General features: G+C 68.1%; 2 protein-coding genes and 1 long non-coding RNA gene across 3 annotated transcripts in view; 1 reads left to right on the top strand and 2 right to left on the bottom strand.

The window, feature by feature from the left end:
- Positions 1–4,102: 4,102 nt before the first annotated feature.
- LOC128802733 (uncharacterized) lies at positions 4,103–4,589 on the bottom strand. Its single transcript, XR_008435563.1, has 3 exons — positions 4,545–4,589; positions 4,359–4,392; positions 4,103–4,318 (listed from the first exon to the last, which is right to left on the bottom strand). It is a non-coding gene; the product is annotated as an uncharacterized LOC128802733 (long non-coding RNA).
- Positions 4,590–5,515: 926 nt separating this feature from the next.
- On the top strand, positions 5,516–19,629 carry LOC128802732 (cytochrome c1, heme protein, mitochondrial; the record flags this gene model as incomplete). Its single annotated transcript, XM_053969294.1, is given in 9 exon segments — positions 5,516–5,681; positions 8,832–9,036; positions 11,691–11,817; positions 14,837–14,944; positions 14,946–14,995; positions 17,164–17,200; positions 17,202–17,325; positions 18,122–18,222; positions 19,362–19,629. Coding segments are annotated over 9 exon segments (1,023 nt in total), but the record flags the coding sequence as incomplete, so codon positions are not given.
- Positions 19,630–24,161: 4,532 nt separating this feature from the next.
- The window catches only part of SHARPIN (SHANK associated RH domain interactor), a 43,213-nt gene continuing 41,034 nt past the window's right edge, over positions 24,162–26,340 (bottom strand). Inside the window, exon 15 of the mRNA XM_053969293.1 lies at positions 24,162–24,854. Within this exon, the coding sequence (XP_053825268.1) occupies positions 24,774–24,854 (81 nt within the window). The 3' untranslated portion in view covers positions 24,162–24,773. The remainder of the gene's footprint in view (positions 24,855–26,340) is intronic.

The raw sequence follows: 26,340 nt of genomic DNA, 5'->3' as shown, positions 1-26,340 counted from the left end.
CACTGGGGGTGACACTGGGGGTGACACCATGTGACACCGTGTGACACCGTGTGTCCCCTCAGGGCGCTGTCGGGCGGTGGCCAGCGGGGCTGGATGACCCTGAGGAGGGGATGGTGACACCGTGTGACACCGTGTGACACCGTGTGACACTGTGGTGACACTGTGTGACACCGTGTGACACCGTGTGTCCCCTCAGGGCGCTGTCGGGCGGTGGCCAGCGGGGCTGGATGACCCTCAAGCTGCTGGCCCCTGCTGGCCCTGGCGCTGCTCCTCACCTGCCTGGCCCTGCTCAACTTCTCCCTGGGCTTCCTGCTCGGGGCCACCCTCGTGCCACCCGCGGCCGCCGTGAGGCCTGGTGGCAACAGGTGAGCCAGGGGACAGCTGGGGACAGCTGGGGACAGCTGGGGACAGGTGAGACCTGGGGACAGCTGGGGACAGGTGGGGACAGGTGAGACCTGGGGACAGCTGGGGACAGGTGGGGACAGCTAGGGACAGATGGGGACAGGTGAGACCTGGGGACAGGTGGGGACAGGTGAGACCTGGGGACAGCTGGGGACAGGTGGGGACAGGTGGGGACAGGTGAGACCTGGGGACAGCTGGGGACAGCTGGGGACAGCTGGGGACAGATGGGGACAGGTGAGACCTGGGGACAGCTAGGGACAGCTGGGGACAGGTGAGACCTGGGGATAGCTGGGGACAGCTGGGGACAGGTGAGACCTGGGGATAGCTGGGGACAGCTGGGGACAGGTGAGACCTGGGGACAGGTGGGGACAGGTGAGCCACAGGGACAGCTGGGGACAGGTGAGAGCCTCTGGGGACATGGGGACAGGTGAGACCTGGGGACAGCTGGGGACAGCTGGGGACAGGTGAGACCTGGGGACAGCTGGGGACAGCTGGGGACAGGTGAGACCTGGGAACAGCTGGGGACAGATGGGGACAGGTGAGACCTGGGGACAGCTGGGGACAGATGGGGACAGGTGAGACCTGGGGACAGCTGGGGGACAGCTGGGGACAGCTGGGGACAGGTGAGCCACAGGGACAGCTGGGGACAGGTGAGAGCCTCTGGGGGACATGGGGACAGGTGACACCTGGGGGACACCTTGGGGACACCTGAGACCTGGGGGGGGGCAGGTGAGACCTGAGGGGAACAGGTGAGAGCCCTTGGACACAGGTGAGCAGGGGGCCCTGGGGGTCCCTGGGGGTCCCTGGGGGTCCCTGGGGGGGTCCCTGGCCACCCTGGGCTGCTGCTGGCCATTCTCCTGGTGCTGACCACGCCTGGGGGCTTCAGCTGTTCCTGGGGGCTCTGGGTGGTCCCAGGGGTCTCAGGGCTGGTCCCAGGGTGGTCCCAGGGTGGTCCCCAGGGGTCCTCAGGGCTGGTCCCAGGGTGGGTCCCAGGGTGGTCCCAGGGGTCTCAGGGCTGGTCCCAGGGTGGTCCCAGGGGGTCCCAGGGGTCTCAGGGCTGGTCCCAGGGTGGTCCCAGGGTGGTCCCAGGTGTCCCCAGGGTGGTCCCAGGGGTCTCAGGGTGGTCCCAGGGGTCTCTGGGTGGTTCCTGGGGGTCCCAGGGTGGTCCCAGGGGTCTCAGGGTGGTCCCAGGGGTCTCAGGGCTGGTCCCAGGGTGGTCCCAGGGGTCTCAGGGCTGGTCCCAGGGTGGTCCCAGGGGTCTCAGGGTGGTCCCAAGGGTGGTCCCAGGGGTCTCTGTGTGGTTCCTGGGGGTCCCAGGGGTCTCAGGGTGGTCCCAGGGTGGTCCCAGGGGTCCCAGGGTGGTCCCAGGGTGGTCCCAGGGGTCTCTAACCCCCTCCCCGTGCCAGGCTGCCGCTGGCCGTGCTGCTGGTGCTGACCACGCCGGGGCTTGTCGCTGTTCCTGGGTGGTTCCTGGGGGTCTCAGGGTGGTTCCTGGGGGTCCCAGGGGTGGTCCCAGGGTGGTCCCAGGGGTCTCAGGGGTGGTCCCAGGGGTCTCTAACCCCCCTCCCCGTGCCAGGCTGCCGCTGGCCGTGCTGCTGGTGCTGACCACGCCGGGGCTGTCGCTGTTCCTGGGTGGTTCCTGGGGGTCTCTGGGTGGTCTCAGGGTGGTCCCAGGTGTCCCCAGGGTGGTCCCAGGGGTCTCAAGGTGGTTCCTGGGGGTCTCAGGGTGGTCCCAGGGGTGGTCTCAGGGTGGTCCCAGGGGTCTCAGGGTGGTCCCAGGGGTCTCTAACCCCCTCCCCGTGCCAGGGCTGCCGCTGGCCGTGCTGCTGGTGCTGACCACGCCGGGGCTGTCGCTGTTCCTGGGTGGTTCCTGGGGGTCTCTGGGTGGTCCCAGGGTGGTTCCTGGGGGTCCCGGGGGTGGTCCCAGGGTGGTCCCAGGGGTCTCTAACCCCCTCCCCATGCCAGGCTGCCCCTGGCCATCCTCCTGGTGCTGACCACGCCGGGGCTGTCGCTGTTCCTGGCCGTGCTGCTGGAGCGGGGAGCTGCTGGAGGCGCCGGCGGGGCTGGGCGAGGCCTGGCAGCGCTTCCTGGGGGCGCTGGGCCAGGGGCTGCTGCAGGAGCACCTGCACGGGGCACACCTGAGCCCCCTGCTCTGCCTGGGCGCCTACCCCTGCTGGCTGCTGCTCTGGAACGTGCTCTTCTGGAAGTGACACACGGACACACGGACACGGCACGGACACACGGACACAACGGACAGAGCCCTCACCTGGGCACACCTGGGCACACCTTGAGCCCCTGCTCTGCCTGGGCGCCTCCCCCTGCTGGCTGCTGCTCTGGAACGTGCTCTTCTGGAAGTGACGGACACGGGACGGACACACGGACACGGCACGGACACACGGACAGACCCATGGACACACAGAGCCCTCACCTGGGCACACCTGGGCACACCTGGGCACACCTGAGCCCCCTGCTCTGCCTGGGCGCCTACCCCTGCTGGCTGCTGCTCTGGAACGTGCTCTTCTGGAAGTGACACACACGGGACAGACACACGGACACGGCACGGACACACGGACACACCGGACACACGGACAGAGCCCTCACCTGGGCACACCTGAGCCCCCTGCTGTGCCTGGGCGCCCCACCCCCTGCTGGCTGCTGCTCTGGAACGTGCTCTTCTGGAAGTGACACACACGGGACAGAACACACGGACATGGCACGGACACACGGACACGGCACGGACACACGGACACACGGACACACTGACAGAGCCCTCACCTGGGCACACCTGGGCACACCTGAGCCCCCTGCTGTGCCTGGGCGCCTCCCCCTGCTGGCTGCTGCTCTGGAACGTGCTCTTCTGGAAGTGACACACACGGGACAGACACACGGACACGGCATGGACACACGGACAGACCCACGGACACACAGACACACAGAGCCCTCACCTGGGCACACCTGGGCACACCTGAGCCCCCTGCTCTGCCTGGGCGCCTACCCCTGCTGGCTGCTGCTCTGGAACGTGCTCTTCTGGAAGTGACACACACGGGACAGACACACGGACACGGCACGGACACACGGACACAACGGACACGGCACGGACACACGGACACACGGACACACGGACAGAGCCCTCACCTGGCACACCTGAGCCCCTGCTCTGCCTGGGCGCCTCCCCCTGCTGGCTGCTGCTCTGGAACGTGCTCTTCTGGAAGTGACAGACACGGACACACGGACACACGGACACGGCACAGACACACGGACACACGGACAGACAGAGCCCTCACCTGGGCACACCCTGGGGCACACCTGAGCCCCCTGCTCTGCCTGGGCGCCTACCCCTGCTGGCTGCTGCTCTGGAACGTGCTCTTCTGGAAGTGACACATGGACACACGGACACACGGACACGGCACGGACACACGGACACGGCATGGACACACAGACACACAGAGCCCTCACCTGGGCACACCTGGGCACACCTGAGCCCCCTGCTCTGCCTGGGCGCCCACCCCTGCTGGCTGCTGCTCTGGAACGTGCTCTTCTGGAAGTGACACACGGACACATGGACACGGCACGGACACACCGGACAGAGCCCTCACCTGGGCACACCTGGGCACACCTGGGCACACCTGAGCCCCCTGCTGTGCCTGGGCGCCCTCCCCTGCTGGCTGCTGCTCTGGAACGTGCTCTTCTGGAAGTGACAGACACGGGACAGACACACGGACACGGCACGGACACACAGACAGAGCCCCGGATGGACACACGGACACACGGACAGAGCCCCAGACAGACAGACAGACGGAGCCCTGGATGGACACACGGACAGACTCCCAGACACACGGACAGAGCCCAGATCCCCCGGACACACAGACGCAACGGACAGAGCTCTGGATGGACACACGGACACACGGACAGAGCCCTGACCCTCTGGTTGCACAGACAGAGCCCGAGACGGACACACGGACAGAGCCCCGGATGGACACACGGACAGAGCTCAGGACACACGGACAGACTCCCAGACACACGGACAGAGCCCCAGACGGACAGAGCTGTGGATGGACACACGGACGCACGGACAGAGCCCCGGATGGACACACGGACAGAGCTCAGGATGGACACAGGGACAGAGCTGTGGATGGACACACGGACAGAGCCCCGGATGGACACACAGAACTGTGGATGGACACACGGACAGAGCTGTGGATGGACACACGGACAGAGCCCCAGATGGACACATGGACAGAGCTGTGGACGGACACACGGACAGAGCCCCAGATGGACACACAGACAGAACTGTGGATGGACACACGGACAGAGCCCTGAGTGGACACACGGACAGAGCCCCAGATGGACACATGGACAGAGCTGTGGACGGACACACGGACAGAGCCCCAGATGGACACACAGACAGAACTGTGGATGGACACACGGACAGAGCCCTGAGTGGACACACGGACAGAGCCCCAGATGGACACACGGACAGAGAGCTCTGGACACACGGACAGCCCCCCCCAAGCCAAGCCCCGCCCCCCAGCCCCGGGGGCTGCCCAGGCCCCACCCCCACGGCCCCCCCCAGAGCAAGGCCCCAGCAGGGGGCGGGGCTCAGCTGAGACCCGCCCTCTGGGGGCGGAGCCATCGCCGTGGCCCCGCCCAGCGCTGGGACCCCCAGCTAGGGGATTTTGGGGTAACCATTGGGGGCGTGGCTTCTGTACAAGGGCATGGTTTGGGGCGTGGCTTCTGTACAGGGGTGCGGTTCATTTGGGTGGGGCATTTAAGCATGGGCGTGGTTTGACAGTGGGCGTGGTTTTTGTAAATGGGTGTGGTTCGTTTGGGCGGAGCATTTAAGGTGGGCGTGGTTTTTGTACAGGGGCGCGGTTCGCTTGGGGTGTGGCACTAAAGGAGGGGCGTGGTTTGTAGGTGGGCGTGGCTCCGTACAGGTGCACGTCTCCTTTGGGGCGGGGCTTTTTGCTCGGGGGCGTGGCTTGCTAATGGGCGTGGTCTGTCCCGTGCGCTTCCCCCCGCCCTCCGCCGGGGGGCGCCGCAATAAAACCGTCAGCGGCGTGTCACGTGCCTCCCGGTGACGTCACTCCCGCCGCCCCCCCCGCCCTTGCGTCACTTCCGGGGCGTCGCGGCGCGTCCCCTCGACCTCGGCGATGGCGGCGCTGCGGGGCCTGCGGGGCCCTCCCGGGGGCTGCGGCTGCTCCCGGGCCCGCCGCGGCCCGGCCTCGCTGCCCGCGCGCTGCTGCGCCCCCGGGGGCCGCCCCGCCGCCGGCCCCGGCACGGTGAGTGCGGCCCGGCCCGCGGGAAGGTCACGGCGGGCGGGCGGGCGGGCGGGCACGGGGCCGTTCCCCTCACGGGCACGGCCGCGGGATCCGCCCCGCGCGGCGTCTGCCGGTGCCTGCCCCGGTGTGCCCGGTGCTCCCCAGCCCCGGTGTGCCCGGTGCCTGCCCCGGTGTGCCCGGTGCCCCCCCAGCCCCGGTGTGCCCGGAGCCTGCCCCGGTGTGCCCGGTGCCTGCCCCCGGTGTGCCCGGTGCTCCCCAGCCCCGGTGTGCCCGGTGCCCCCCAGCCCCGGTGTGCCCGGTGCCCTGCCCCGGTGTGCCCGGAGCCCCCCCAGCCCCGGTGTGCCCGGTGCCCCCCCAGCCCCGGTGTGCCCGGTGCCTGCCCCGGTGTGCCCGGTGCCCCCAGCCCCGGTGTGCCCGGTGCCTGCCCCGGTGTGCCCGGTGCCCCCCCAGCCCCGGTGTGCCCGGTGCTCCCCAGCCCCGGTGTGCCCGGTGCCCCCCAGCCCCGGTGTGCCCGGTGCCCCCCAGCCCCGGTGTGCCCGGAGCCTGCCCCGGTGTGCCCGGTGCCTGCCCCGGTGTGCCCGGTGCCCCCCCAGCCCCGGTGTGCCCGGTGCTCCCCAGCCCCGGTGTGCCCGGTGCCTGCCCCGGTGTGCCCGGTGCCCCCCCAGCCCCGGTGTGCCCGGTGCCCCCCAGCCCCGGTGTGCCCGGTGCCTGCCCCGGTGTGCCCGGTGCCCCCCCAGCCCCCGGTGTGCCCGGTGCCTGCCCCGGTGTGCCCGGTGCCCCCCAGCCCCGGTGTGCCCGGTGCTCCCCAGCCCCGGTGTGCCCGGTGCCCCCCAGCCCCCGGTGTGCCCGGTGCCTGCCCCGGTGTGCCCGGTGCCCCCCAGCCCCGGTGTGCCCGGTGCCTGCCCCGGTGTGCCCGGTGCTCCCCAGCCCCGGTGTGCCCGGTGCTCCCCAGCCCCGGTGTGCCCGGTGCCTGCCCCGGTGTGCCCGGTGCTCCCCAGCCCCGGTGTGCCCGGTGCTCCCCAGCCCCGGTGTGCCCGGTGCCCCCCCAGCCCCGGTGTGCCCGGTGCCCCCCAGCCCCGGTGTGCCCGGAGCCTGCCCCGGTGTGCCCGGTGCTCCCCAGCCCCGGTGTGCCCGGTGCCCCCCAGCCCCGGTGTGCCCGGAGCCCCCCCAGCCCCGGTGTGCCCGGTGCCCCCAGCCCCGGTGTGCCCGGTGCTCCCCAGCCCCGGTGTGCCCGGTGCTCCCCAGCCCCGGTGTGCCCGGTGCCCCCCAGCCCCGGTGTGCCCGGTGCCTGCCCCGGTGTGCCCGGTGCCCCCCAGCCCCGGTGTGCCCGGTGCCTGCCCCGGTGTGCCCGGTGCTCCCCAGCCCCGGTGTGCCCGGTGCTCCCCAGCCCCGGTGTGCCCGGTTGCCTGCCCCGGTGTGCCCGGTGCTCCCCAGCCCCGGTGTGCCCGGTGCCCCCAGCCCCGGTGTGCCCGGTGCTCCCCAGCCCCGGTGTGCCCGGTGCTCCCCAGCCCCGGTGTGCCCGGTGCCCCCCAGCCCCGGTGTGCCCGGAGCCTGCCCCGGTGTGCCCGGTGCTCCCCAGCCCCGGTGTGCCCGGTGCCTGCCCCGGTGTGCCCGGTGCCCCCCAGCCCCGGTGCCCCCCGGTTCCGCTCCCAGCCGCTCCCGGTGCCCCCGGTTCCTTTGCCCACCCTGCTCGGTCTCTCCCGGTTCCCCCCGTTGGTGCCCGGTGTCCCCCCGGGCGTGCCCCCCGTTCCTCCGGCGCGCCCGCGGTGCCCTTCGCCCGCCCTTCCCGCTCTTCATTCCCGGGCCGTTCCGCTGCTCCCGCTGTTGCTCCCGTTCTCCCCCGCTCCCGGTATTCCCGCTGTTCCCGGTATTCCCGGTCACTCCGTTATTCCCGCTGTTCCCGCTGTTCCCCGGTGTTCCCGGTATTCCCGGTCACTCCGTTATTCCCATTCCCGGTATTCCCGGTATTCCCGCCTGCTCCTTCCCGCTGTCCCCTCCTGTCCCCCCCCGGTTCCTTTTTGTCCCGCCCCGACCCTTGGGGTCCCCGGTGTCCCCTGACCCCCCCTGTCCCCCCCCAGGTGTCCCTGTCCCCCCCCAGATGTCCCTGTCCCCCCCAGGTGTCCCTGTCCCCCCCCCAGGTGTCCCTGACCCCCCCAGGTGTCCCTGACCCCCCCAGGTGTCCCTGACCCCCCCCTGTCCCCCCCAGGTGTCCCTGACCCCCCCCAGGTGTCCCTGACCCCCCCAGGTGTCCCTGACCCCCCCAGGTGTCCCTGACCCCCCCCAGGTGTCCCCTGACCCCCCAGGTGTCCCTGACCCCCCCAGGTGTCCCTGACCCCCCAGGTGTCCCTGACCCCCCAGGTGTCCCCTGACCCCCCAGGTGTCCCTGACCCCCCCCAGGTGTCCCCGTGTCCCCCCAGGTGTCCCTGTCCCCCCCAGGTGTCCCTGACCCCCCCAGGTGTCCCTGTCCCCCCCCCAGGTGTCCCTGTCCCCCCCAGGTGTCCCTGACCCCCCCAGGTGTCCCTGTCCCCCCCCAGGTGTCCCTGTCCCCCCCAGGTGTCCCCCCCCAGGTGTCCCCGTGTCCCCCAGGTGTCCCTGACCCCCCCTGTCCCCCCAGGTGTCCCTGTCCCCCAGGTGTCCCTGACCCCCCTGTCCCCCCAGGTGTGGCTGTCGTCGTCCCCCGGGCCGCCTCCCGCTCCCGCTGGGCTCTGGGGGGGGATGTCCCTGTCCCTGTCCCCCCCAGGTGTCCCTAACCCCCCCCGTGTCCCCCCCAGGTGTGGCTGTCGTCGTCCCCGGGCCGCTCCCGCTCCCGCTCCCCGCTGGGCTGCGGCGGCGCTGGGGGCGGTGGCCGGGGGGGGGGTCCCTGTCCCTGTGTCCCCCCAGGTGTCCCTGTCCCCCCCAGGTGTCCCTGTCCCCCCCAGGTGTCCCTGTCCCCCCCCAGGTGTCCCTGACCCCCCAGGTGTCCCTGTCCCCCCCCAGGTGTCCCTGACCCCCCCTGACCCCCCAGGTGTCCCTGACCCCCCCCCCGTGTCCCCCCAGGTGTGGCTGTCGTCGTCCCCGGGCCGCTCCCGCTCCCCGCTCCCGCTGGGCTGTGGCTGGGGGGTCCCTGTCCCTGTGTCCCCCCCAGGTGTCCCTGACCCCCTGTCCCCCCAGGTGTGGCTGTCGTCGTCCCCGGGCCGCTCCCGCTCCCGCTGGGCTGCGGCGGCGGCTGGGGGCGGTGGCCGGGGGGGGGTCCCTGGCGGTGGCGCTGTCGCTGTCCCTCGGGGGGGGGCCCGCTGAGCGCGGGGGAGCTGGAGCTGCACCCCCCGAGCCTGCCCTGGAGCCACGGCGGCTACCTGGCCGCGCTGGACCACGCCAGGTGAGGGGGCTGGGGGGGTTTGGGGGTCCTGGGGGGGTCCTGGGGGGGATTTGGGGGGTCCTAGGGGCACTGGACCACGCCAGGTGAGGGGTTTGGGGGTCCTGGGGGGGGTTTGGGGGGTCCTGGCCGCGCTGGACCACGCCAGGTGAGGGGGCTGGGGGGTTTGGGGGTCCTGGGTGGGTCCTGGGGGCGCTGGACCACGCCAGGTGAGGGGTTTGGGGGTCCTGGGGGGGTCCTGGGAGGGGTTTGGGGGGTCCTAGGGGCGCTGGACCACGCCAGGTGAGGGGGCTGGGGGTCCTGGGGGGGTCCTGGGGGGGATTTGGGGGGTCCTGGGGGGGATTTGGGGGGTCCTGGGGGCACTGGACCACGCCAGGCGAGGGGGAATGGGGGGGTTTGGGGGTCCTGGGGGAGTCCTGGGGGCGCTGGACCACGCCAGGTGAGGGGGTTTGAGGGGGTTTGGGGGTCCTGGGGGGGGTTTGGGGGTCCCTGGGGGGGATTTGGGGGGTCCTGGGGGCACTGGACCATGCCAGGTGAGGGGGCTGGGGGGTCCTGGGGGGGATCTGGGGGGGTTTGGGGGTCCTGGGGGTGCTGGACCACGCCAGGTGAGGGGGAATTGGGGGGTTTGGGGGTCCTATGGGGGTTTGGGGGGTCCTGGGGGGGGTTTTGGGGGTCCTGGGGGCACTGGACCACACCAGGTGAGGGGGGAATTGGGGGGTTTGGGGGGTCCTGGGGGGGGTTTGGGGGGGTCCTGGGGGCACTGGACCACACCAGGTGAGAGGGCTGGGGGGTCCTGGGGGGGTCCTGGGGGGGTCCTGGGGGCGCTGGACCACGCCAGGTGAGGGGGCTGGGGGGGTTTGGGGGTCCTGGGGGGGGTTTGGGGGGGTCCTGGGGGCACTGGACCACACCAGGTGAGGGGGCTGGGGGGTCCTGGGGGGGTCCTGGGGGGGGATTTGGGGGGTCCTGGGGGCGCTGGACCACGCCAGGTGAGGGGGAACTGGGGGGTTTGGGGGTCCTGGGGGGGGTTTGGGGGTCCTGGGGGCACTGGACCACACCAGGTGAGGGGGAATTGGGGGGTTTGGGGGGTCCTGGGGGGGGTTTGGGGGGTCCTGGCCACGCTGGACCACGCCAGGTGAGGGGGCTGGGGGGGTTTGGGGGTCCTGGGTGGGGTCCTGGGGGCGCTGGACCACGCCAGGTGAGGGGTTTGGGGGTCCTGGGGGGGTCCTGGGAGGGGTTTGGGGGGGTCCTAGGGGCGCTGGACCACGCCAGGTGAGGGGGGCCTGGGGGGTCCTGGGGGGGTCCTGGGGGGGGATTTGGGGGGTCCTGGGGGGGATTTGGGGGGTCCCTGGGGGCACTGGACCACGCCAGGTGAGGGGGAATGGGGGGGGTTTGGGGGGTCCCTGGGGGAGTCCTGGGGGCGCTGGACCACGCCAGGTGAGGGGTTTGAGGGGGTTTGGGGGTCCTGGGGGGGGTTTGGGGGGTCCTGGGGGGGATTTGGGGGGGTCCTGGGGGCACTGGACCATGCCAGGTGAGGGGGCTTGGGGGGGTCCTGGGGGGGATCTGGGGGGGTTTGGGGGTCCTGGGGGTGCTGGACCACGCCAGGTGAGGGGGAATTGGGGGGTTTGGGGGGTCCTATGGGGGTTTGGGGGGGTCCTGGGGGGGGTTTGGGGGTCCTGGGGGCACTGGACCACACCAGGTGAGGGGGAATTGGGGGGTTTTGGGGGGTCCTGGGGGGGTCCTGGGGGGCGCTGGACCACACCAGGTGAGGGGGAATTGGGGGGTTTGGGGGTCCTGGGGGGGTCCTGGGGGCGCTGGACCACACCAGGTGAGGGGGAATTGGGGGGTTTGGGGGGGGTCCTGGGGGGGGTTTGGGGGGTCCTAGGGGCACTGGACCACACCAGGTGAGAGGGCTGGGGGGGTTTGGGGGTCCTGGGGGCGCTGGACCACGCCAGGTGAGGGGGAATTGGGGGGTTTGGGGGTCCTGGGGGGGATCTGGGGGGTCCTGGGGGGCTTTGGGGGTCCTGGGGGGGTCCTGGGGGGTTTCTGGGGTCCCTGGGGCACAGCAGGTCATGGGGGTGCAGGGGTTTGGGGTCTCTGGGGGGGCTGCGGGGATTTGGGGTCGGAGATTTGGGGGTCCCTGGAGCACGGCACCTGTGGGGTGCGCAGGGGGTTCCAGGTGCACCGCCAGGTGTGTTTGGGGTGATTTTGGGGTGATTTTGGGGTGATTTTGGGGTCCCTTTCCCCCGCAGTGTGCGCAGGGGGTTCCAGGTGTACCGCCAGGTGTGTTTGGGGTGATTTTGGGGTGATTTTGGGGTCCCTTTCCCCCGCAGTGTGCGCAGGGGGTTCCAGGTGTACCGCCAGGTGTGTTTGGGGTGATTTTGGGGTGATTTTGGGTGATTTTGGGGTGATTTTGGGGTGATTTTGGGGTGATTTTGGGTCCCTTTCCCCCGCAGTGTGCGCAGGGGGGTTCCAGGTGTACCGCCAGGTGTGTTTGGGGTGATTTTGGGGTGATTTTGGGTGATTTTGGGGTGATTTTGGGGTGATTTTGGGTCCCTTTCCCCCGCAGTGTGCGCAGGGGGTTCCAGGTGTACCGCCAGGTGTGTTTGGGGTGATTTTGGGGTGATTTTGGGGTGATTTTGGGTCCCTTTCCCCCGCAGTGTGCGCAGGGGGTTCCAGGTGTACCGCCAGGTGTGCTCCGCCTGTCACTCCATGGAGTTCTTGGCCTTCCGGAACCTCATCGGCGTCACCCACACCGAGGCCGAGGCCAAGGCGCTGGCAGAGGAGGTGACCCCGCGACCCCCTGCCACCCCCTGCCACCCCCTGCCACCCCCGCTGTCACTGCTGCCACCTGCGCTGTCCCAGGGACCCCTGTCCTGCTGTCCCCAGCGTCCCCAATGTCCCCGTGCCCCTGTGCTGCCACCCCTGGTGTCCCCAGTGTCCCTGTCCTGTCCCCAATGTCCCAGGGACCCTGTCCTCCTATCCCGTGTCCCCAGTCTGCTGTCCCCAGTGTCCCCAATGTCCCTGTGCTGCCACCCCTGCTGTCCCCAGTGTCCCCAATGTCCCTGTGTCCCTGTGCTGCCACCCCTGGTGTCCCCAGTGTCCCCCCATCCTGTCCTCAGTGTCCCAGTGTCTCTGTCCTGCTGTCCCCAGTGTCCCCGTGCCCCTGTGCTGCCATCCCTGGTGTCCCCAGTGTCCCTGTCCTGTCCCCAATGTCCCAGGGACCCTGTCCTGCTGTCCCCAGTGTCCCCAATGTCCCCGTGCCCCTGTCCTGCTGTCCCCAATGTCCCTGTGCCCCTGTGCTGCCATCCCTGGTGTCCCCAGTGCCCCGTGTCCTGCTGTCCCCAGTGTCCCCAATGTCCCCGTGCCCCTGTGCTGCCATCCCTGCTGTCCCCAGTGTCCCCCATCCTGTCCTCAGTGTCCCAGTGCCCCTGTCCTGCTGTCCCCAGCGTCCCCAATGTCCCGGTGTCCCTGTGCTGCCACCCCTGCTGTGCTGCTGTCCCTGGTGTCCTGGCTCCATCCCAGTGTCCCAGTGTCCCCGTCCTGCCATCCCCAGTGTCCCCAGTGACCTTGCTCTTCCTGACGTGTCCCTGTCCTGCCACCCGTGGTGTCCCTGTGTCACTGTCCCGCCATTCCCAGTGTCCCCACTGTCCCTATCCCGCCATTCCCAGTGTCCTGCTGTCCCTGTCCTGCTGTCCCTGTCCTGCTGTCCCTGGTGTGTGGCTGGCTCCATCCCAGTGTCCCCTCTGTCCCTGTGCCACCATTCCCAGTGTCCTGCTGTCCCTGTCCTGCTGTCCCTGGTGTCCCAGTGTCCCCAGTGACCTTGCTGTCTCTCAGGTGTCACTGTCCCTGTCCCACCATTCCCGGTGTCCCGCTGTCCCTGTCCTGCTGTCCCTGTCCCCACCATTCCCAGTGTCCCTGTCCTGCTGTCCCTGCTGTCCCTGGTGTCCCAGTGTCCCCAGTGACCTTGCTCTTCCTGACATGTCCCTGTCCTGCCACCCGTGGTGTCCCTGTGTCACTGTCCCGCCATTCCCAGTGTCCCGCTGTCCCTGTCCTGCTGTCCCTGCTGTCCCTGGTGTCCCAGTGTCCCCAGTGACCTTGCTGTCTCTCAGGTGTCACTGTCCCTGTCCCACACTGTCCCTGTGCTGCCACTCCTCGTGTCCCTGTCCCCAGCTGTCCCTGTGTCCTACCTATCACTGTCTTACCTGTGTCCCACCTGTCCCTGTCCCACCTGTCCGTGTCCCACCTGTCCCTGTCTCACCTGTCCCAGTCCCTGTGTGTCACCTGTCTGTGTGTCCCTGTGTCACCTGTTCTTGTCTCACCTGTGTCACCTGTTGATGTCTCACATGTCTCACCTGTGTCACCAGGTGGAGGTGCAGGACGGCCCCGACGAGAACGGGGAGATGTTCATGGGGGCTCTGCTGTCCCTGTGTGTCACCTGTCCCTGTGTCACCTGTCCCTGTGTCCCTGTGTCACCTGTCAGTGTCTCACCTGTCTCACCTGTCTCACCTGTCCATGTCTCACCTGTGTCACCAGGTGGAGGTGCAGGACGGCCCCGATGAGAACGGGGAGATGTTCATGGGGGCTCTGCTGTCCCTGTCCCTGTGTGTCACCTGTCCCTGTGTCACCTGTCCGTGTCTCACCTGTCTCACCTGTCCATGTCTCACCTGTGTCACCTGTCGGTGCAGGTGGAGGTGCAGGACGGCCCTGACGAGAATGGGGAGATGTTCATGGGGGCTCTGCTGTCCCTGTCCCTGTGTGTCACCTGTCCCTGTGTCCCTGTGTCACCTGTTGGTGTCTCACCTGTGTCACCTGTCCCTGTCTCACCTGTGTCACCTGTCTCACCTGTGTCACCTGTGTCACCTGTGTCACCAGGTGGAGGTGCAGGACGGCCCTGATGAGAACGGGGAGATGTTCATGGGGGCTCTGCTGTCCCTGTCCCTGTGTGTCACCTGTCCCTGTGTGTCCCTGTGTCACCTGTCCCTGTGTCACCTGTCTCACCTGTCCATGTCTCACCTGTGTCACCTGTCGGTGCAGGTGGAGGTGCAGGACGGCCCTGATGAGAACGGGGAGATGTTCATGGGGGCTCTGCTGTCCCTGTCCCTGTGTGTCACCTGTCCCTGTGTCCCTGTGTCACCTGTCAGTGTCTCACCTGTCTCACCTGTCCATGTCTCACCTGTGTCACCAGGTGGAGGTGCAGGACGGCCCTGATGAGAACGGGGAGATGTTCATGGGGGCTCTGCTGTCCCTGTCCCTGTGTGTCACCTGTCCCTGTGTCACCTGTCCCTGTGTCCCTGTGTCACCTGTCCATGTCTCACCTGTCTCACCTGTGTCACCTGTCGGTGCAGGTGGAGGTGCAGGACGGCCCCGACGAGAACGGGGAGATGTTCATGGGGGCTCTGCTGTCCCTGTGTGTCACCTGTCCCTGTGTCACCTGTCCCTGTGTCACCTGTCCATGTCTCACCTGTGTCACCTGTGTCACCAGGTGGAGGTGCAGGACGGCCCCGATGAGAACGGGGAGATGTTCATGGGGGCTTTGCTGTCCCTGTCCCTGTGTGTCACCTGTCCCTGTGTCACCTGTCCCTGTGTCCCTGTGTCACCTGTCAGTGTCTCACCTGTCTCACCTGTCTCACCTGTGTCACCTGTCGGTGCAGGTGGAGGTGCAGGACGGCCCTGACGAGAACGGGGAGATGTTCATGGGGGCTCTGCTGTCCCTGTCCCTGTGTGTCACCTGTCCCTGTGTCACCTGTCCGTGTCTCACCTGTCTCACCTGTCCATGTCTCACCTGTGTCACCTGTCGGTGCAGGTGGAGGTGCAGGACGGCCCCGATGAGAACGGGGAGATGTTCATGCGGCCCGGGAAGATCTCGGATTATTTCCCCAAGCCCTACCCCAACCCCAAGGCCGCGCGGGCCGGCCAACAACGGGGCGCTGCCCCCCGACCTCAGCTACATCGTCAACGCCAGGTACGGGGGGGCTTTGGGGGGTCCTGGGGGGTCCTGGGGGGTCCTGGGGGGTCCTGGGGGACTTTAGGGGGGTCCTGGGGGCTCTGGGGTCACCCCACAACGGGGCGCTGCCCCCGACCTCAGCTACATCGTCAACGCCAGGTACGGGGGGTCCTGGGGGGCTTTGGGGGGGTCCTGGGGGGTCCAGGGGCGTCCTGGGGGGGTCCTGGGGGGCTTTGGGGGGGTCCTGGGGGGCTCTGGGGGGTTTTGGGGGCTCTGGGGGGCTCTGGGGGATCCTGGGGGGCTCTGGGGGGTCCTGGGGGGATTTGGGGGATCCTGGGGGGTCCTGGGGGGCTTTGGGGGGCTCTGGTGGGTCCTGGGGGGCCTCTGGGGGGTCCTGGGGGGATTTGGGGGATCCTGGGGGGTCCTGGGGGGCTTTGGGGGGCTCTGGTGGGTCCTGGGGGGCTCTGGGGGGTCCTGGGGGGCTCTGGGGGGTTTTGGGGGGGGTCCTGGTGGCTCTGGGGGGCTCTGGGGGGTCCTGGGGGGATTTGGGGGATCCTGGGGGGTCCTGGGGGGCTTTTGGGGGGTCCTGGGGGGCTTTGGGGGGTCCTGGGGGCTCTGGGAGGCTTTGGGGGGCTTTGGGGGTTTTGGGGGTCCTGGGAGGGTCCTGGGGGGTCCTGGGGGGATTTGGGGGGGTCCTGGGGGTCTCTGGGGTCTCTGGGGGTCTCTGGGGTCACCCGCAGCGGGGCGCTGCCCCCCGAGCTGAGCTGAGCTGAGCTGTCAGTGCCGGGCACGGGGGGCTGGGGGGCCCTGACCCCATTCCCACCCCGACCTGACCCCGCAGGGACACCGATGGTCCTGTTATTGATCCGTTATTGATCCGTTATTGATCCCTTATTGATCCGTTATTGATCCGTTATTGATCCCTTATTGATCCCTTATTGATCCGTTATTGATCCATTATTGATCCGTTATTGATCCGTTATTGATCTGTTATTGATCTGTTATTGATCCCGTTAATGATCCCGTTATTGATCCCGTCATTGATCCCATTGATCTCGTTATTGATCCCGTTATTGATCCTGTTATTGATCCCATTGACCCTGTTATTGATCCCGTTATTGATCCCATTGATCCTGTTATTGATCCCGTTATTGATCCCATTATTGATCCCGTTATTGATCCGTTATTGATCCGTTATTGATCCGTTATTGATCCCGTTATTGATCCCGTTATTGATCCGTTATCGATCCCGTTATTGATCCCATTATTGATCCTGTTATTGATCCCATTGATCCCGTCATTGATCCCATTGATCCTGTTATGGATCCCGTTGTGGATCCCGTCATTGATCCCATTGATCCCGTTATGGATCCCGTTATTGATCCCGTTATTGATCCGTTATTGATCCGTTATGGATCCCGTTATGGATCCCGTTATTGATCCGTTATTGATCCCGTTATTGATCCCGTTATTGATCCGTTATTGATCCTGTTATTGATCCCGTTACTGATCCTGTTATTGATCCCGTTATTGATCCGTTATTGATCCCGTTATTGATCCCGTCATTGATCCCATTGATCCTGTTATGGATCCCGTTATTGATCCGTTATTGATCCCGTTATTGATCCGTTATTGATCCCGTTATTGATCCGTTATTGATCCGTTATCGATCCCGTTATCGATCCCGTTACTGATCTTGTTTTCAATCCCGTTATCGATCCCGTTACTGATCTCCTTACTGATCCCGTTATTGATCCCGTTATTGACCCCATTGATCCCGTTATTGATCCCGTTATTGATCCCATTAACCCTTCAGGCACGGGGGCGAGGACTACGTGTTCGCCCTGCTCACGGGGTGCTGTGACCCCATTGATCCCATTATTGATCCCGTTATTGATCCCATTATTGATCCCATTATTGATCCCGTTATTGATCCCATTATTGATCCCGTTATTGATCCCATTATTGATCCCATTAACCCCTTCAGGCACGGGGGTGAGGACTACGTGTTCGCCCTGCTCACGGGGTGCTGTGACCCCATTGATCCCATTATTGATCCCGTTATTGATCCCGTTATTGATCCCATTAACCCCTTAGGCACGGGGGCGAGGACTACGTGTTCGCCCTGCTCACGGGGTGCTGTGACCCCATTGATCCCATTATTGATCCTGTTATTAACCCTTCAGGCACGGGGGCGAGGACTACGTGTTCGCCCTGCTCACGGGGGTACTGTGACGCCCCTGCGGGGGTCTCGCTGAGGGAGGGGCTGCACTACAACCCCTACTTCCCTGGGCAGGCCATCGGCATGGCCCCCCCCATCTACGACGAGGTGCTGGAGTACGACGACGGTACGGGGGCTGGGGGGGCTGGGGGGGGTTAAAGGGGCCTTGGGGGTCCTACTGGGGCTGGGAGGGTCCTGGGAGGGGGCTGGGGGGGTCTGGGGGTGCCCTGAGGGGGCCCCTGGCTCATGCTGGGTCCTGGGCAGGGGGGGTCCTGGGGGTGTCAGGGGGGCCAGGAAGGGTTTGGGCAGCTCTGAGGGGGCCTGGGGTGACAGTTGGGTACAGGGGGGTCTTGAGGGGGGGTCTGGGGGGGTCAGAGGAGGTCCTGGGGGGCTTTGACCACACCAGCTATTGGAGGGGGGGGTCCTGGGGTCTGGGGGTCTTGCTGGGGTCCGGGGGGGTCTTAGTGGGGTCTGTGGGGTCCCAGTGGGATCTGTGGGGTCCCAGTGGGATCAGTGGGGTCCCAGGGGGCTCCGTGGGGGTCCCAGTGGGCTCCGTGGGGTCCCAGTGGGGTCTGTGGGGTCCCAGTGGGGTCCGTGGGGTCCAGGTGGGGTCTGTGGGGTCCCAGGGGGCTCCGTGGGGTCCCAGTGGGATCAGTGGGCTCTGTGGGGTCCCAGGGGGCTCCGTGGGGTCCCAGTGGGGTCTGTGGGGTCCCAGTGGGGTCTGTGGGGTCCCAGGGGGCTCCGTGGGGTCCCAGTGGGCTCTGTGGGGTCCCAGTGGGGTCTGTGGGGTCCCAGTGGGCTCTGTGGGGTCCCAGAGGGCTCTGTGGGGTCCCAGTGGGGTCTGTGGGGTCCCAGTGGGATCAGGGGGCTCCGTGGGGTCCCAGGGGGCTCCGTGGGGGTCTCACTGCCCCGTGCCCCCCCAGGGACCCCGGCCACCATGTCCCAGATCGCCAAGGACGTTTGCACCTTCCTGCGCTGGGCGGCCGAGCCCGAGCACGACCACCGCAAAAAGATGGGCCTCAAGGTGGGGCTGGGGGCTTGGGGGGGCTGAGGGGGGGGGCTGGGGGCTGGGGGGGCTGAGGGGGGGCTGGGGGGGCCTCAAGGTGGGGCTGGGGGCTTGGGGGGCTGAGGGGGGGCTGGGGGCTTGGGGGGGCCTCAAGGTGGGGCTGGGGGGGCTGAGGGGGGGGCTGGGGGGGCCTCAAAGTGGGGCTGGGGGCTGGGGGGGCTGAGGGGGGCTTGGGGGGGCCTCAAGGTGGGGCTGGGGGCTTGGGGGGGCCTCAAGGTGGGGTGGGGGCTTGGGGGGCCTCAAGGTGGGGCTGGGGGCTTGGGGGGGCCTCAAGGTGGGGCTGGGGGCTTGGGGGGGCCTCAAGGTGGGGCTGGGGGCTGGGGGGGCCTCAAGGTGGGGCTGGGGGCTGGGGGGGCTGAGGGGGGGCTGGGGGCTTGGGGGGGGCCTCAAGGTGGGGCTGGGGGCTGGGGGGGCTGAGGGGGGGCTGGGGGGGCCTCAAAGTGGGGCTGGGGGCTTGGGGGGGCTGAGGGGGGGCTGGGGAGGCCTCAAAGTGGGGCTGGGGGCTTGGGGGGGCCTCAAGGTGGGGCTGGGGGCTTGGGGGGGCCTCAAGGTGGGGCTGGGGGCTGGGGGGGCTGAGGGGGGGGCTGGGAGCTGGGGGGGGCCTCAGGGTGGGGCTGGGGGGGCCTCAAGGTGGGGCTGGGGGCTTGGGGGGCCCTCAAGGTGGGGCTGGGGGCTGGGGGGGCTGAGGGGGGGCTGGGAGCTGGGGGGGCTGAGGGGGGGCTGGGGGGGCCTCAAGGTGGGGCTGGGGGCTTGGGGGGCCCTCAAGGTGGGGCTGGGGGCTGGGGGGGCTGAGGGGGGGGCTGGGAGCTGGGGGGGGCCTCAGGGTGGGGCTGGGGGGACTGAGGGGGGGCTGGGGGGCCTCAGGGGGGGTTGTGGGGCTCAGGGTGGGGCAGGGGGCTTGGGAAGGTCTCATGGTGGGGCTGGGGGCTGAGGGGGGGGTTGGGGGGCTCAGGGTGGGGCAGGGGGCTCGGGGGGCGCTGGGGGCCCGGGGGGGGGGTCTCAGGGTGGGGCTGGGGGAGCCTCGGGGTGGCTGAGAGGGGATCGGGGGGCTCAGGACCCCCCTGACCCCGTGCCCCCCGTGCCCCCCGTGCCCCCAGGTGCTGCTGGTCTCGGGGCTGCTCGTGCCCCTGCTGTACTACCTGAAGCGCCACAAGTGGTCGGTGCTCAAGAGCAGGAAGATGGTTTATCGGCCCCCCAAGTAGGGCCTGGGCCCCCAAACCGGGCTCTGGGGGGGCCCCCCGAGCTCCCGGCCCCCCCCCCAGGAGGGGCATTGGGGGGTCCTCACCCCCCCTCGTGTTCGACCCCAGCCTCGGCCCCCGCGGGGGCTGCGGGGTGGGAATAAAGTCTGGGGTTCCACCAGAGAAACCCGAGTGGGGCTGGCTCTGTGTGGGGCTGGCTCTGTGTGGGGCTGGGTCTGTGTGGGGCTGGGAGTGGGGCTGGGTCTGTGTGGGGCTGGCTCTGTGTGGGGCTGGGCCTGTGTGGGGCTGGGAGTGGGGCTGGGTCTGTGTGGGGCTGGGTCTGTGTGGGGCTGGGAGTGGGGCTGGGTCTGTGTGGGGCTGGGTCTGTCCTGGGAGTGGGGCTGGGTCTGTGGGGGTGTGGGTCTATGTGGGGCTGGGTCTGTCCTCACTAGGGCTGGGAGTGGGGCCGAATCTCTCTGGGATGTAGGGCCAGGTGTGGGTCAGGCCATGCCCAGGCCAGGCCGTGCCGGTGCCGTGGGTCAGGCTGTGGGTCAGGCCATGGGTCAGGCCATGGGTCAGGCCGTGCCCAGGCTGTGGGTCAGGCTGTGGGTCAGGCTGTGGGTCAGGCCGTGCCCAGGCCATGCCCAGGCCAGGCTGTGCTGGTGCCGTGGGTCAGGCTGTGGGTCAGGCTGTGCCCAGGCCAGGCTGTGCTGGTGCCATGGCTCAGGCTGTGGGTCAGGCTGTGGGTCAGGCCATGCCCAGGCCGTGCCCAGGCCATGGGTCAGGCCGTGGGTCAGGCCGTGGGTCAGGTCGTGCCCAGGCTGTGCCCAGGCCATGCCCAGGCCGTGGGTCAGGCCGTGGGTCAGGCCGTGCCCAGGCCATGGGTCAGGCCGTGGGTCAGGCCGTGGGTCAGGTCGTGCCCAGGCTGTGCCCAGGCCATGCCCAGGCCGTGGGTCAGGCCGTGCCCAGGCCGTGCCCAGGTCAGGCTGTGGGTCAGGCCGTGGGTCAGGCCATGCCCAGGCTGTGGGTCAGGCCGTGCCCAGGCCGTGGGTCAGGCTGTGGGTCAGGCTGTGCCCAGGCCGTGGGTCAGGCTGTGGGTCAGGCTGTGCCCAGGCTGTGGGTCAGGCCGTGCCCAGGCCATGGGTCAGGCTGTGGGTCAGGCCGTGCCCAGGCCGTGCCCAGGCTGTGGGTCAGGCCGTGGGTCAGGCCGTGGGTCAGGCCGTGGGTCAGGCTGTGCCCAGGCCAGGCCGTGCCGCTGCCGTGTCCAGGTCAGGCTGTGGGTCAGGCCATGCCCAGGCCAGGCCGTGCCGCTGCCGTGTCCCCACCGCGGCCCCGCTGCCTTTGGGGTCTCACTCAGCACCAGCTCCCCCTGACCCACCCGGGGAGTGACCCCTGTCCCCTCACTGTCCCCATCTTGGGGTGACCCCTGTCCCCTCACTGTCCCCATCTTGGGGTGACCCCTGTCCCCTCACTGTCCCCATCCTGGGGAGTGACCCCTGTCCCCTCACTGTCCCCATCTTGGGGTGACCCCTGTCCCCTCATTGTCCCCATCCCTGGGGAGTGACCCCTGTCCCTGTCACTGTCCCCATCTTGGGGTGACCCCTGTCCCCTCACTGTCCCCATCCTGGGGAGACCCCTGTCCCTGTCCCTGTCCCCATCCTGGGGAGACCCCTGTCCCCTCACTGTCCCCATCCCTGTCCCCTCAGTGTCCCCATCTTGGGGTGACCCCTGTCCCCTCACTGTCCCCATCCCTGTCCCTGTCCCCATCCCGGGGAGTGACCCCTGTCCCCTCACTGTCCCCATCCCTGTCCCTGTCCCATCCCGGGGAGTGACCCCTGTCCCCTCACTGTCCCCGTCTTGGGGTGACCCCTGTCCCCTCAGTGTCCCCATCTTGGGGTGACCCCTGTCCCCTCACTGTCCCCATCCCTGTCCCTGTCCCCATCCTGGGGAGACCCCCATCCCTGTCCCTGTCCCCATCCTGGGGAGACCCCTGTCCCTGTCCCTGTCCCCATCCTGGGGAGACCCCTGTCCCCTCACTGTCCCCATCCCTGTCCCCTCAGTGTCCCCATCTTGGGGTGACCCCTGTCCCCTCACTGTCCCCATCCCTGTCCCTGTCCCCATCCCGGGGAGTGACCCCTGTCCCCTCACTGTCCCCATCCCTGTCCCTGTCCCATCCCGGGGAGTGACCCCTGTCCCCTCACTGTCCCCATCTTGGGGTGACCCCTGTCCCCTCACTGTCCCCATCCCTGTCCCTGTCCCCATCCTGGGGAGACCCCTGTCCCTGTCACTGTCCCCATCCTGGGGAGACCCCTGTCCCCTCACTGTCCCCATCCCTGTCCCCTCACTGTCCCCATCCTGGGGTGACCCCTGTCCCCTCAGTGTCCCCATCCCGGGGAGTGACCCCTGTCCCCTCACTGTCCCCATCCTGGGGTGTGACCGCTGTCCCCTCGCTGTCCCCATTCCCATGCTGGGGTGTGAATGCCATCCCCATCCCTGTCATTGTCCCCATCCCAGGGGTGTCCCCGTGTCCCTGTCCCCACATGGGTGGCCAGGCCAGGGTGTCCCTGTGTCCTTGTCCACACACAGGTGGCAGAGCCAGGGTGTCCCCTGTGTCCCTGTCCCCATACTGGGGGTGTCCCCGTGTCCCTGTCCCTGCAGGTGGCAGTGCCAGGGTGTCCCCGTGTCCCTGTCCCCATTCCAGGGGTGTCCCCATGTCCCTGTCCCTGCAGGTGGCAGTGCCAGGGTGTCCCCGTGTCCCTGTCCCCATCCCAGGGGTGTCCCCGTGTCCCTGTCCCCACACTGGGGGTGTCCCCGTGTCCCTGTCCCTGCAGGTGGCAGTGCCAGGGTGTCCCCGTGTCCCTGTCCCCACACTGGGGGTGTCCCCATGTCCCTGTCCCCATCCCAGGGGTGTCCCCATGTCCCTGTCCCCATCCCAGGGGTGTCCCCGTGTCCCTGTCCCTGCAGGTGGCAGTGCCAGGGTGTCCCCGTGTCCCTGTCCCCATCCCAGGGGTGTCCCCATGTCCCTGTCCCTGCAGGTGGCAGTGCCAGGGTGTCCCTGTGTCCCTGTCCCCATCCCAGGGGTGTCCCCGTGTCCCTGTCCCCATCCCAGGGGTGTCCCCGTGTCCCTGTCCCTGCAGGTGGCAGTGCCAGGGTGTCCCCGTGTCCCTGTCCCTGCAGGTGGCAGTGCCAGGGTGCCCCCGTGTCCCTGTCCCCATCCCAGGGGTGTCCCCGTGTCCCTGTCCCCACACGGTGGCAGTGCCAGGGTGTCCCCGTGTCCCTGTCCCTGCAGGTGGCAGTGCCAGCCTGTGACACTCAGTGGCTTTATTGGCCCCCCCGGGCTGTGCCCCCCGCGGGTCCCGGGGCCCCCGGCCCCTCCTCGCCCCGAGGCCGTCCTGGTGTCCATCCTGGGCCCTGTCCGTGTGTCCATCCTGGGCTCTGTCCGTGTGTCCATCTGAGCTCTGTCCGTGTGTCCATCCTGGGCCCTGTCCGTGTGTCCATCTGAGCTCTGTCCGTGTGTCCATCCTGGGCTCTGTCCGTGTGTCCATCCTGAGCTCTGTCCGTGTGTCCATCCTGAGCTCTGTCCGTGTGTCCATCCTGGGCTCTGTCCGTGTGTCCATCCTGAGCTCTGTCCGTGTGTCCATCCTGGGCTCTGTCCGTGTGTCCATCCTGAGCTCTGTCCGTGTGTCCATCTGAGCTCTGTCCGTGTGTCCATCCTGGGCCCTGTCCGTGTGTCCATCCTGGGCTCTGTCCGTGTGTCCATCTGAGCTCTGTCCGTGTGTCCATCCTGAGCTCTGTCCGTGTGTCCATCCTGGGCTCTGTCCGTGTGTCCATCTGAGCTCTGTCCGTGTGTCCATCCTCAGTTCATGTGTCCATCCTGGGCTCTGTCCGTGTGTCCATCCTGAGCTCTGTCCGTGTGTCCATCCTGGGCTCTGTCCGTGTGTCCATCCTGAGCTCTGTCCGTGTGTCCATCCTCGGTCCGTGTGTCCATCTGGGCTCTGTCCGTGTGTCCATCCTGGGCTCTGTCCGTGTGTCCATCTGAGATCTGTCCGTGTGTCCATCCTGGGCTCTGTCCGTGTGTCCATCTGAGATCTGTCCGTGTGTCCATCCTGGGCTCTGTCCGTGTGTCCATCCTCGGTCCGTGTGTCCATCTGGGCTCTGTCCGTGTGTCCATCCTGGGCTCTGTCCGTGTGTCCATCTGAGATCTGTCCGTGTGTCCATCCTGGGCTCTGTCCGTGTGTCCATCCTCGGTCCGTGTGTCCATCTGAGATCTGTCCGTGTGTCCATCCTGGGCTCTGTCCGTGTGTCCATCCTGGGCTCTGTCCGTGTGTCCATCCTCGGTCCGTGTGTCCATCTGAGATCTGTCCGTGTGTCCATCCTGGGCTCTGTCCGTGTGTCCATCCTCGGTCCGTGTGTCCATCTGAGATCTGTCCGTGTGTCCATCCTGGGCTCTGTCCGTGTGTCCATCCTGAGCTCTGTCCGTGTGTCCATCCTCGGTCCGTGTGTCCATCTGGGCTCTGTCCGTGTGTCCATCCTGGGCTCTGTCCGTGTGTCCATCTGAGATCTGTCCGTGTGTCCATCCTGGGCTCTGTCCGTGTGTCCATCTGAGCTCTGTCCGTGTGTCCATCTGAGCTCTGTCCCCGTGTCCATCCTGAGCTCTGTCCGTGTGTCCATCTGAGCTCTGTCCCTGTGTCCATCCTGGGCTCTGTCCGTGTGTCCATCCTCAGTCCGTGTGTCCATCCTGAGCTCTGTCCGTGTGTCCATCTGAGCTCTGTCCCCGTGTCCATCCTGAGCTCTGTCCGTGTGTCCATCTGAGCTCTGTCCCTGTGTCCATCCTGGGCTCTGTCCGTGTGTCCATCCTCAGTCCGTGTGTCCATCCTGAGCTCTGTCCGTGTGTCCATCTGAGCTCTGTCCCCGTGTCCATCCTGAGCTCTGTCCGTGTGTCCATCTGAGCTCTGTCCCTGTGTCCATCCTGGGCTCTGTCCGTGTGTCCATCTGAGCTCTGTCCGTGTGTCCATCCTCAGTCCGTGTGTCCATCCTGAGCTCTGTCCGTGTGTCCATCCTGAGCTCTGTCCGTGTGTCCATCCTGGGCTCTGTCCCCGTGTCCATCCTGAGCTCTGTCCCCGTGTCCATCCTGGGCTCTGTCCCCGTGTCCATCCTCGGTCCGTGTGTCCATCCTGTCCCTCTGTCTGTCCCTGTGTCCGCTCTCTCTGTCCCCGCTGGACGTGGCCTCTCCGGGCGCCCTCGGCCGTCCCCGGCCCGGTGCCGGCTCCGTCAGTCCCGGGGTGTCCCCGAGGTGTCCCCGAGGTGTCCCCGGGGGTGGCCGGGGGGGGGTCAGTGGCAGTTCTGGCACCGGGGGTGGCACCTCTGCCCGTTGACATTGCAGCGACAGCCGCCACTGGTGTCCCCGGGACCCTGCGGGGGACAGGGCAGAGGTCAGATGGGAGCCCGCCCTGGGGTCACTCTGTGCCCCCCCCTCACCCTGGGGTCACTCTGTGCCCCCCCCCCTCACCCTGGGGTCACTCTGTGCCCCCCCCCCACCCTGGGGTCACTCTGTGTCCCCCCCCCTCACCCTGGGGTCACTCTGTGTCCCCCCCCCCCTCACCCTGGGGTCACTCTGTGTCCCCCCCCTCACCCTGGGGTCACTCTGTGTCCCCCCCTCACCCTGGGGTCACTCTGTCCCCCCCCCTCCTCACCCTGGGGTCACTCTGTGTCCCCCCCCCCTCACCCTGGGGTCACTCTGTCTCCCCTTCCTCACCCTGGGGTCACTCTGTGTCCCCCCCCCCCTCACCCTGGGGTCACTCTGTGTCCCCCCCCCCTCACCCTGGGGTCACTCTGTCTCCCCTTCCTCACCCTGGGGTCACTCTGTGTCCCCCCCCCTCACCCTGGGGTCACTCTGTGTCCCCCCCCCCCTCACCCTGGGGTCACTCTGTGTCCCCCCCCCCCTCACCCTGGGGTCACTCTGTGTCCCCCCCCCCTCATCCTGGGGTCACTCTGTGTCCCCCCCCCTCACCCTGGGGTCACTCTGTGTCCCCTTCCTCACCCTGGGGTCACTCTGTGTCCAATTCCTCACCCTGGGGTCACTCTGTGTCCCCCCCTCACCCTGGGGTGACTCAGTGTCCCCCCCCCCTCACCCTGGGGTCACTCTGTGTCCCCCCCTCACCCTGGGGTCACTCTGTGTCCCCTTCCTCACCCTGGGGTCACTCTGTGTCCAATTCCTCACCCTGGGGTCACTCTGTGTCCCCCCCCCCTCACCCTGGGGTCACTCTGTGTCCAATTCCTCACCCTGGGGTCACTCTGTGCCCCCCCCCCCCTCACCCTGGGGTCACTCTGTGTCCCCCCCTCACCCTGGGGTCACTCTGTGTCCCCTTCCTCACCCTGGGGTCACTCTGTGTCCAATTCCTCACCCTGGGGTCACTCTGTGTCCAATTCCTCACCCTGGGGTCACTCTGTGCCCCCCCCCCCTCACCCTGGGGTCACTCTGTGTCCCCCCCCCCCTCACCCTGGGGTCACTCTGTGTCCCCCCCCCTCACCCTGGGGTCACTCTGTGTCCCCCCCTCACCCTGGGGTCACTCTGCGTCCCCCCCCTCATCCTGGGGTCACTCTGTGTCCCCCCCCCCTCACCCTGGGGTCACTCTGTGTCCAATTCCTCACCCTGGGGTCACTCTGTGTCCCCCCCTCACCCTGGGGTCACTCTGTGTCCCCCCCCCTCACCCTGGGGTCACTCTGTGTCCCCCCCTCACCCTGGGGTCACTCTGTGTCCCCCCCCTCACCCTGGGGTCACTCTGTGTCCCCCCCTCACCCTGGGGTCACTCTGTGTCCCCCCCCCTCACCCTGGGGTCACTCTGTGTCCCCCCCCCCTCACCCTGGGGTCACTCTGTGCCCCCCCCTCACCCTGGGG

The sequence above is a fragment of the Vidua macroura genome, unplaced genomic scaffold (genome assembly GCF_024509145.1).
Source record: "Vidua macroura isolate BioBank_ID:100142 unplaced genomic scaffold, ASM2450914v1 whyUn_scaffold_156, whole genome shotgun sequence".
Taxonomy (NCBI): domain Eukaryota; kingdom Metazoa; phylum Chordata; class Aves; order Passeriformes; family Viduidae; genus Vidua; species Vidua macroura.
This window is presented reverse-complemented; position numbering and strand designations above follow the sequence as displayed.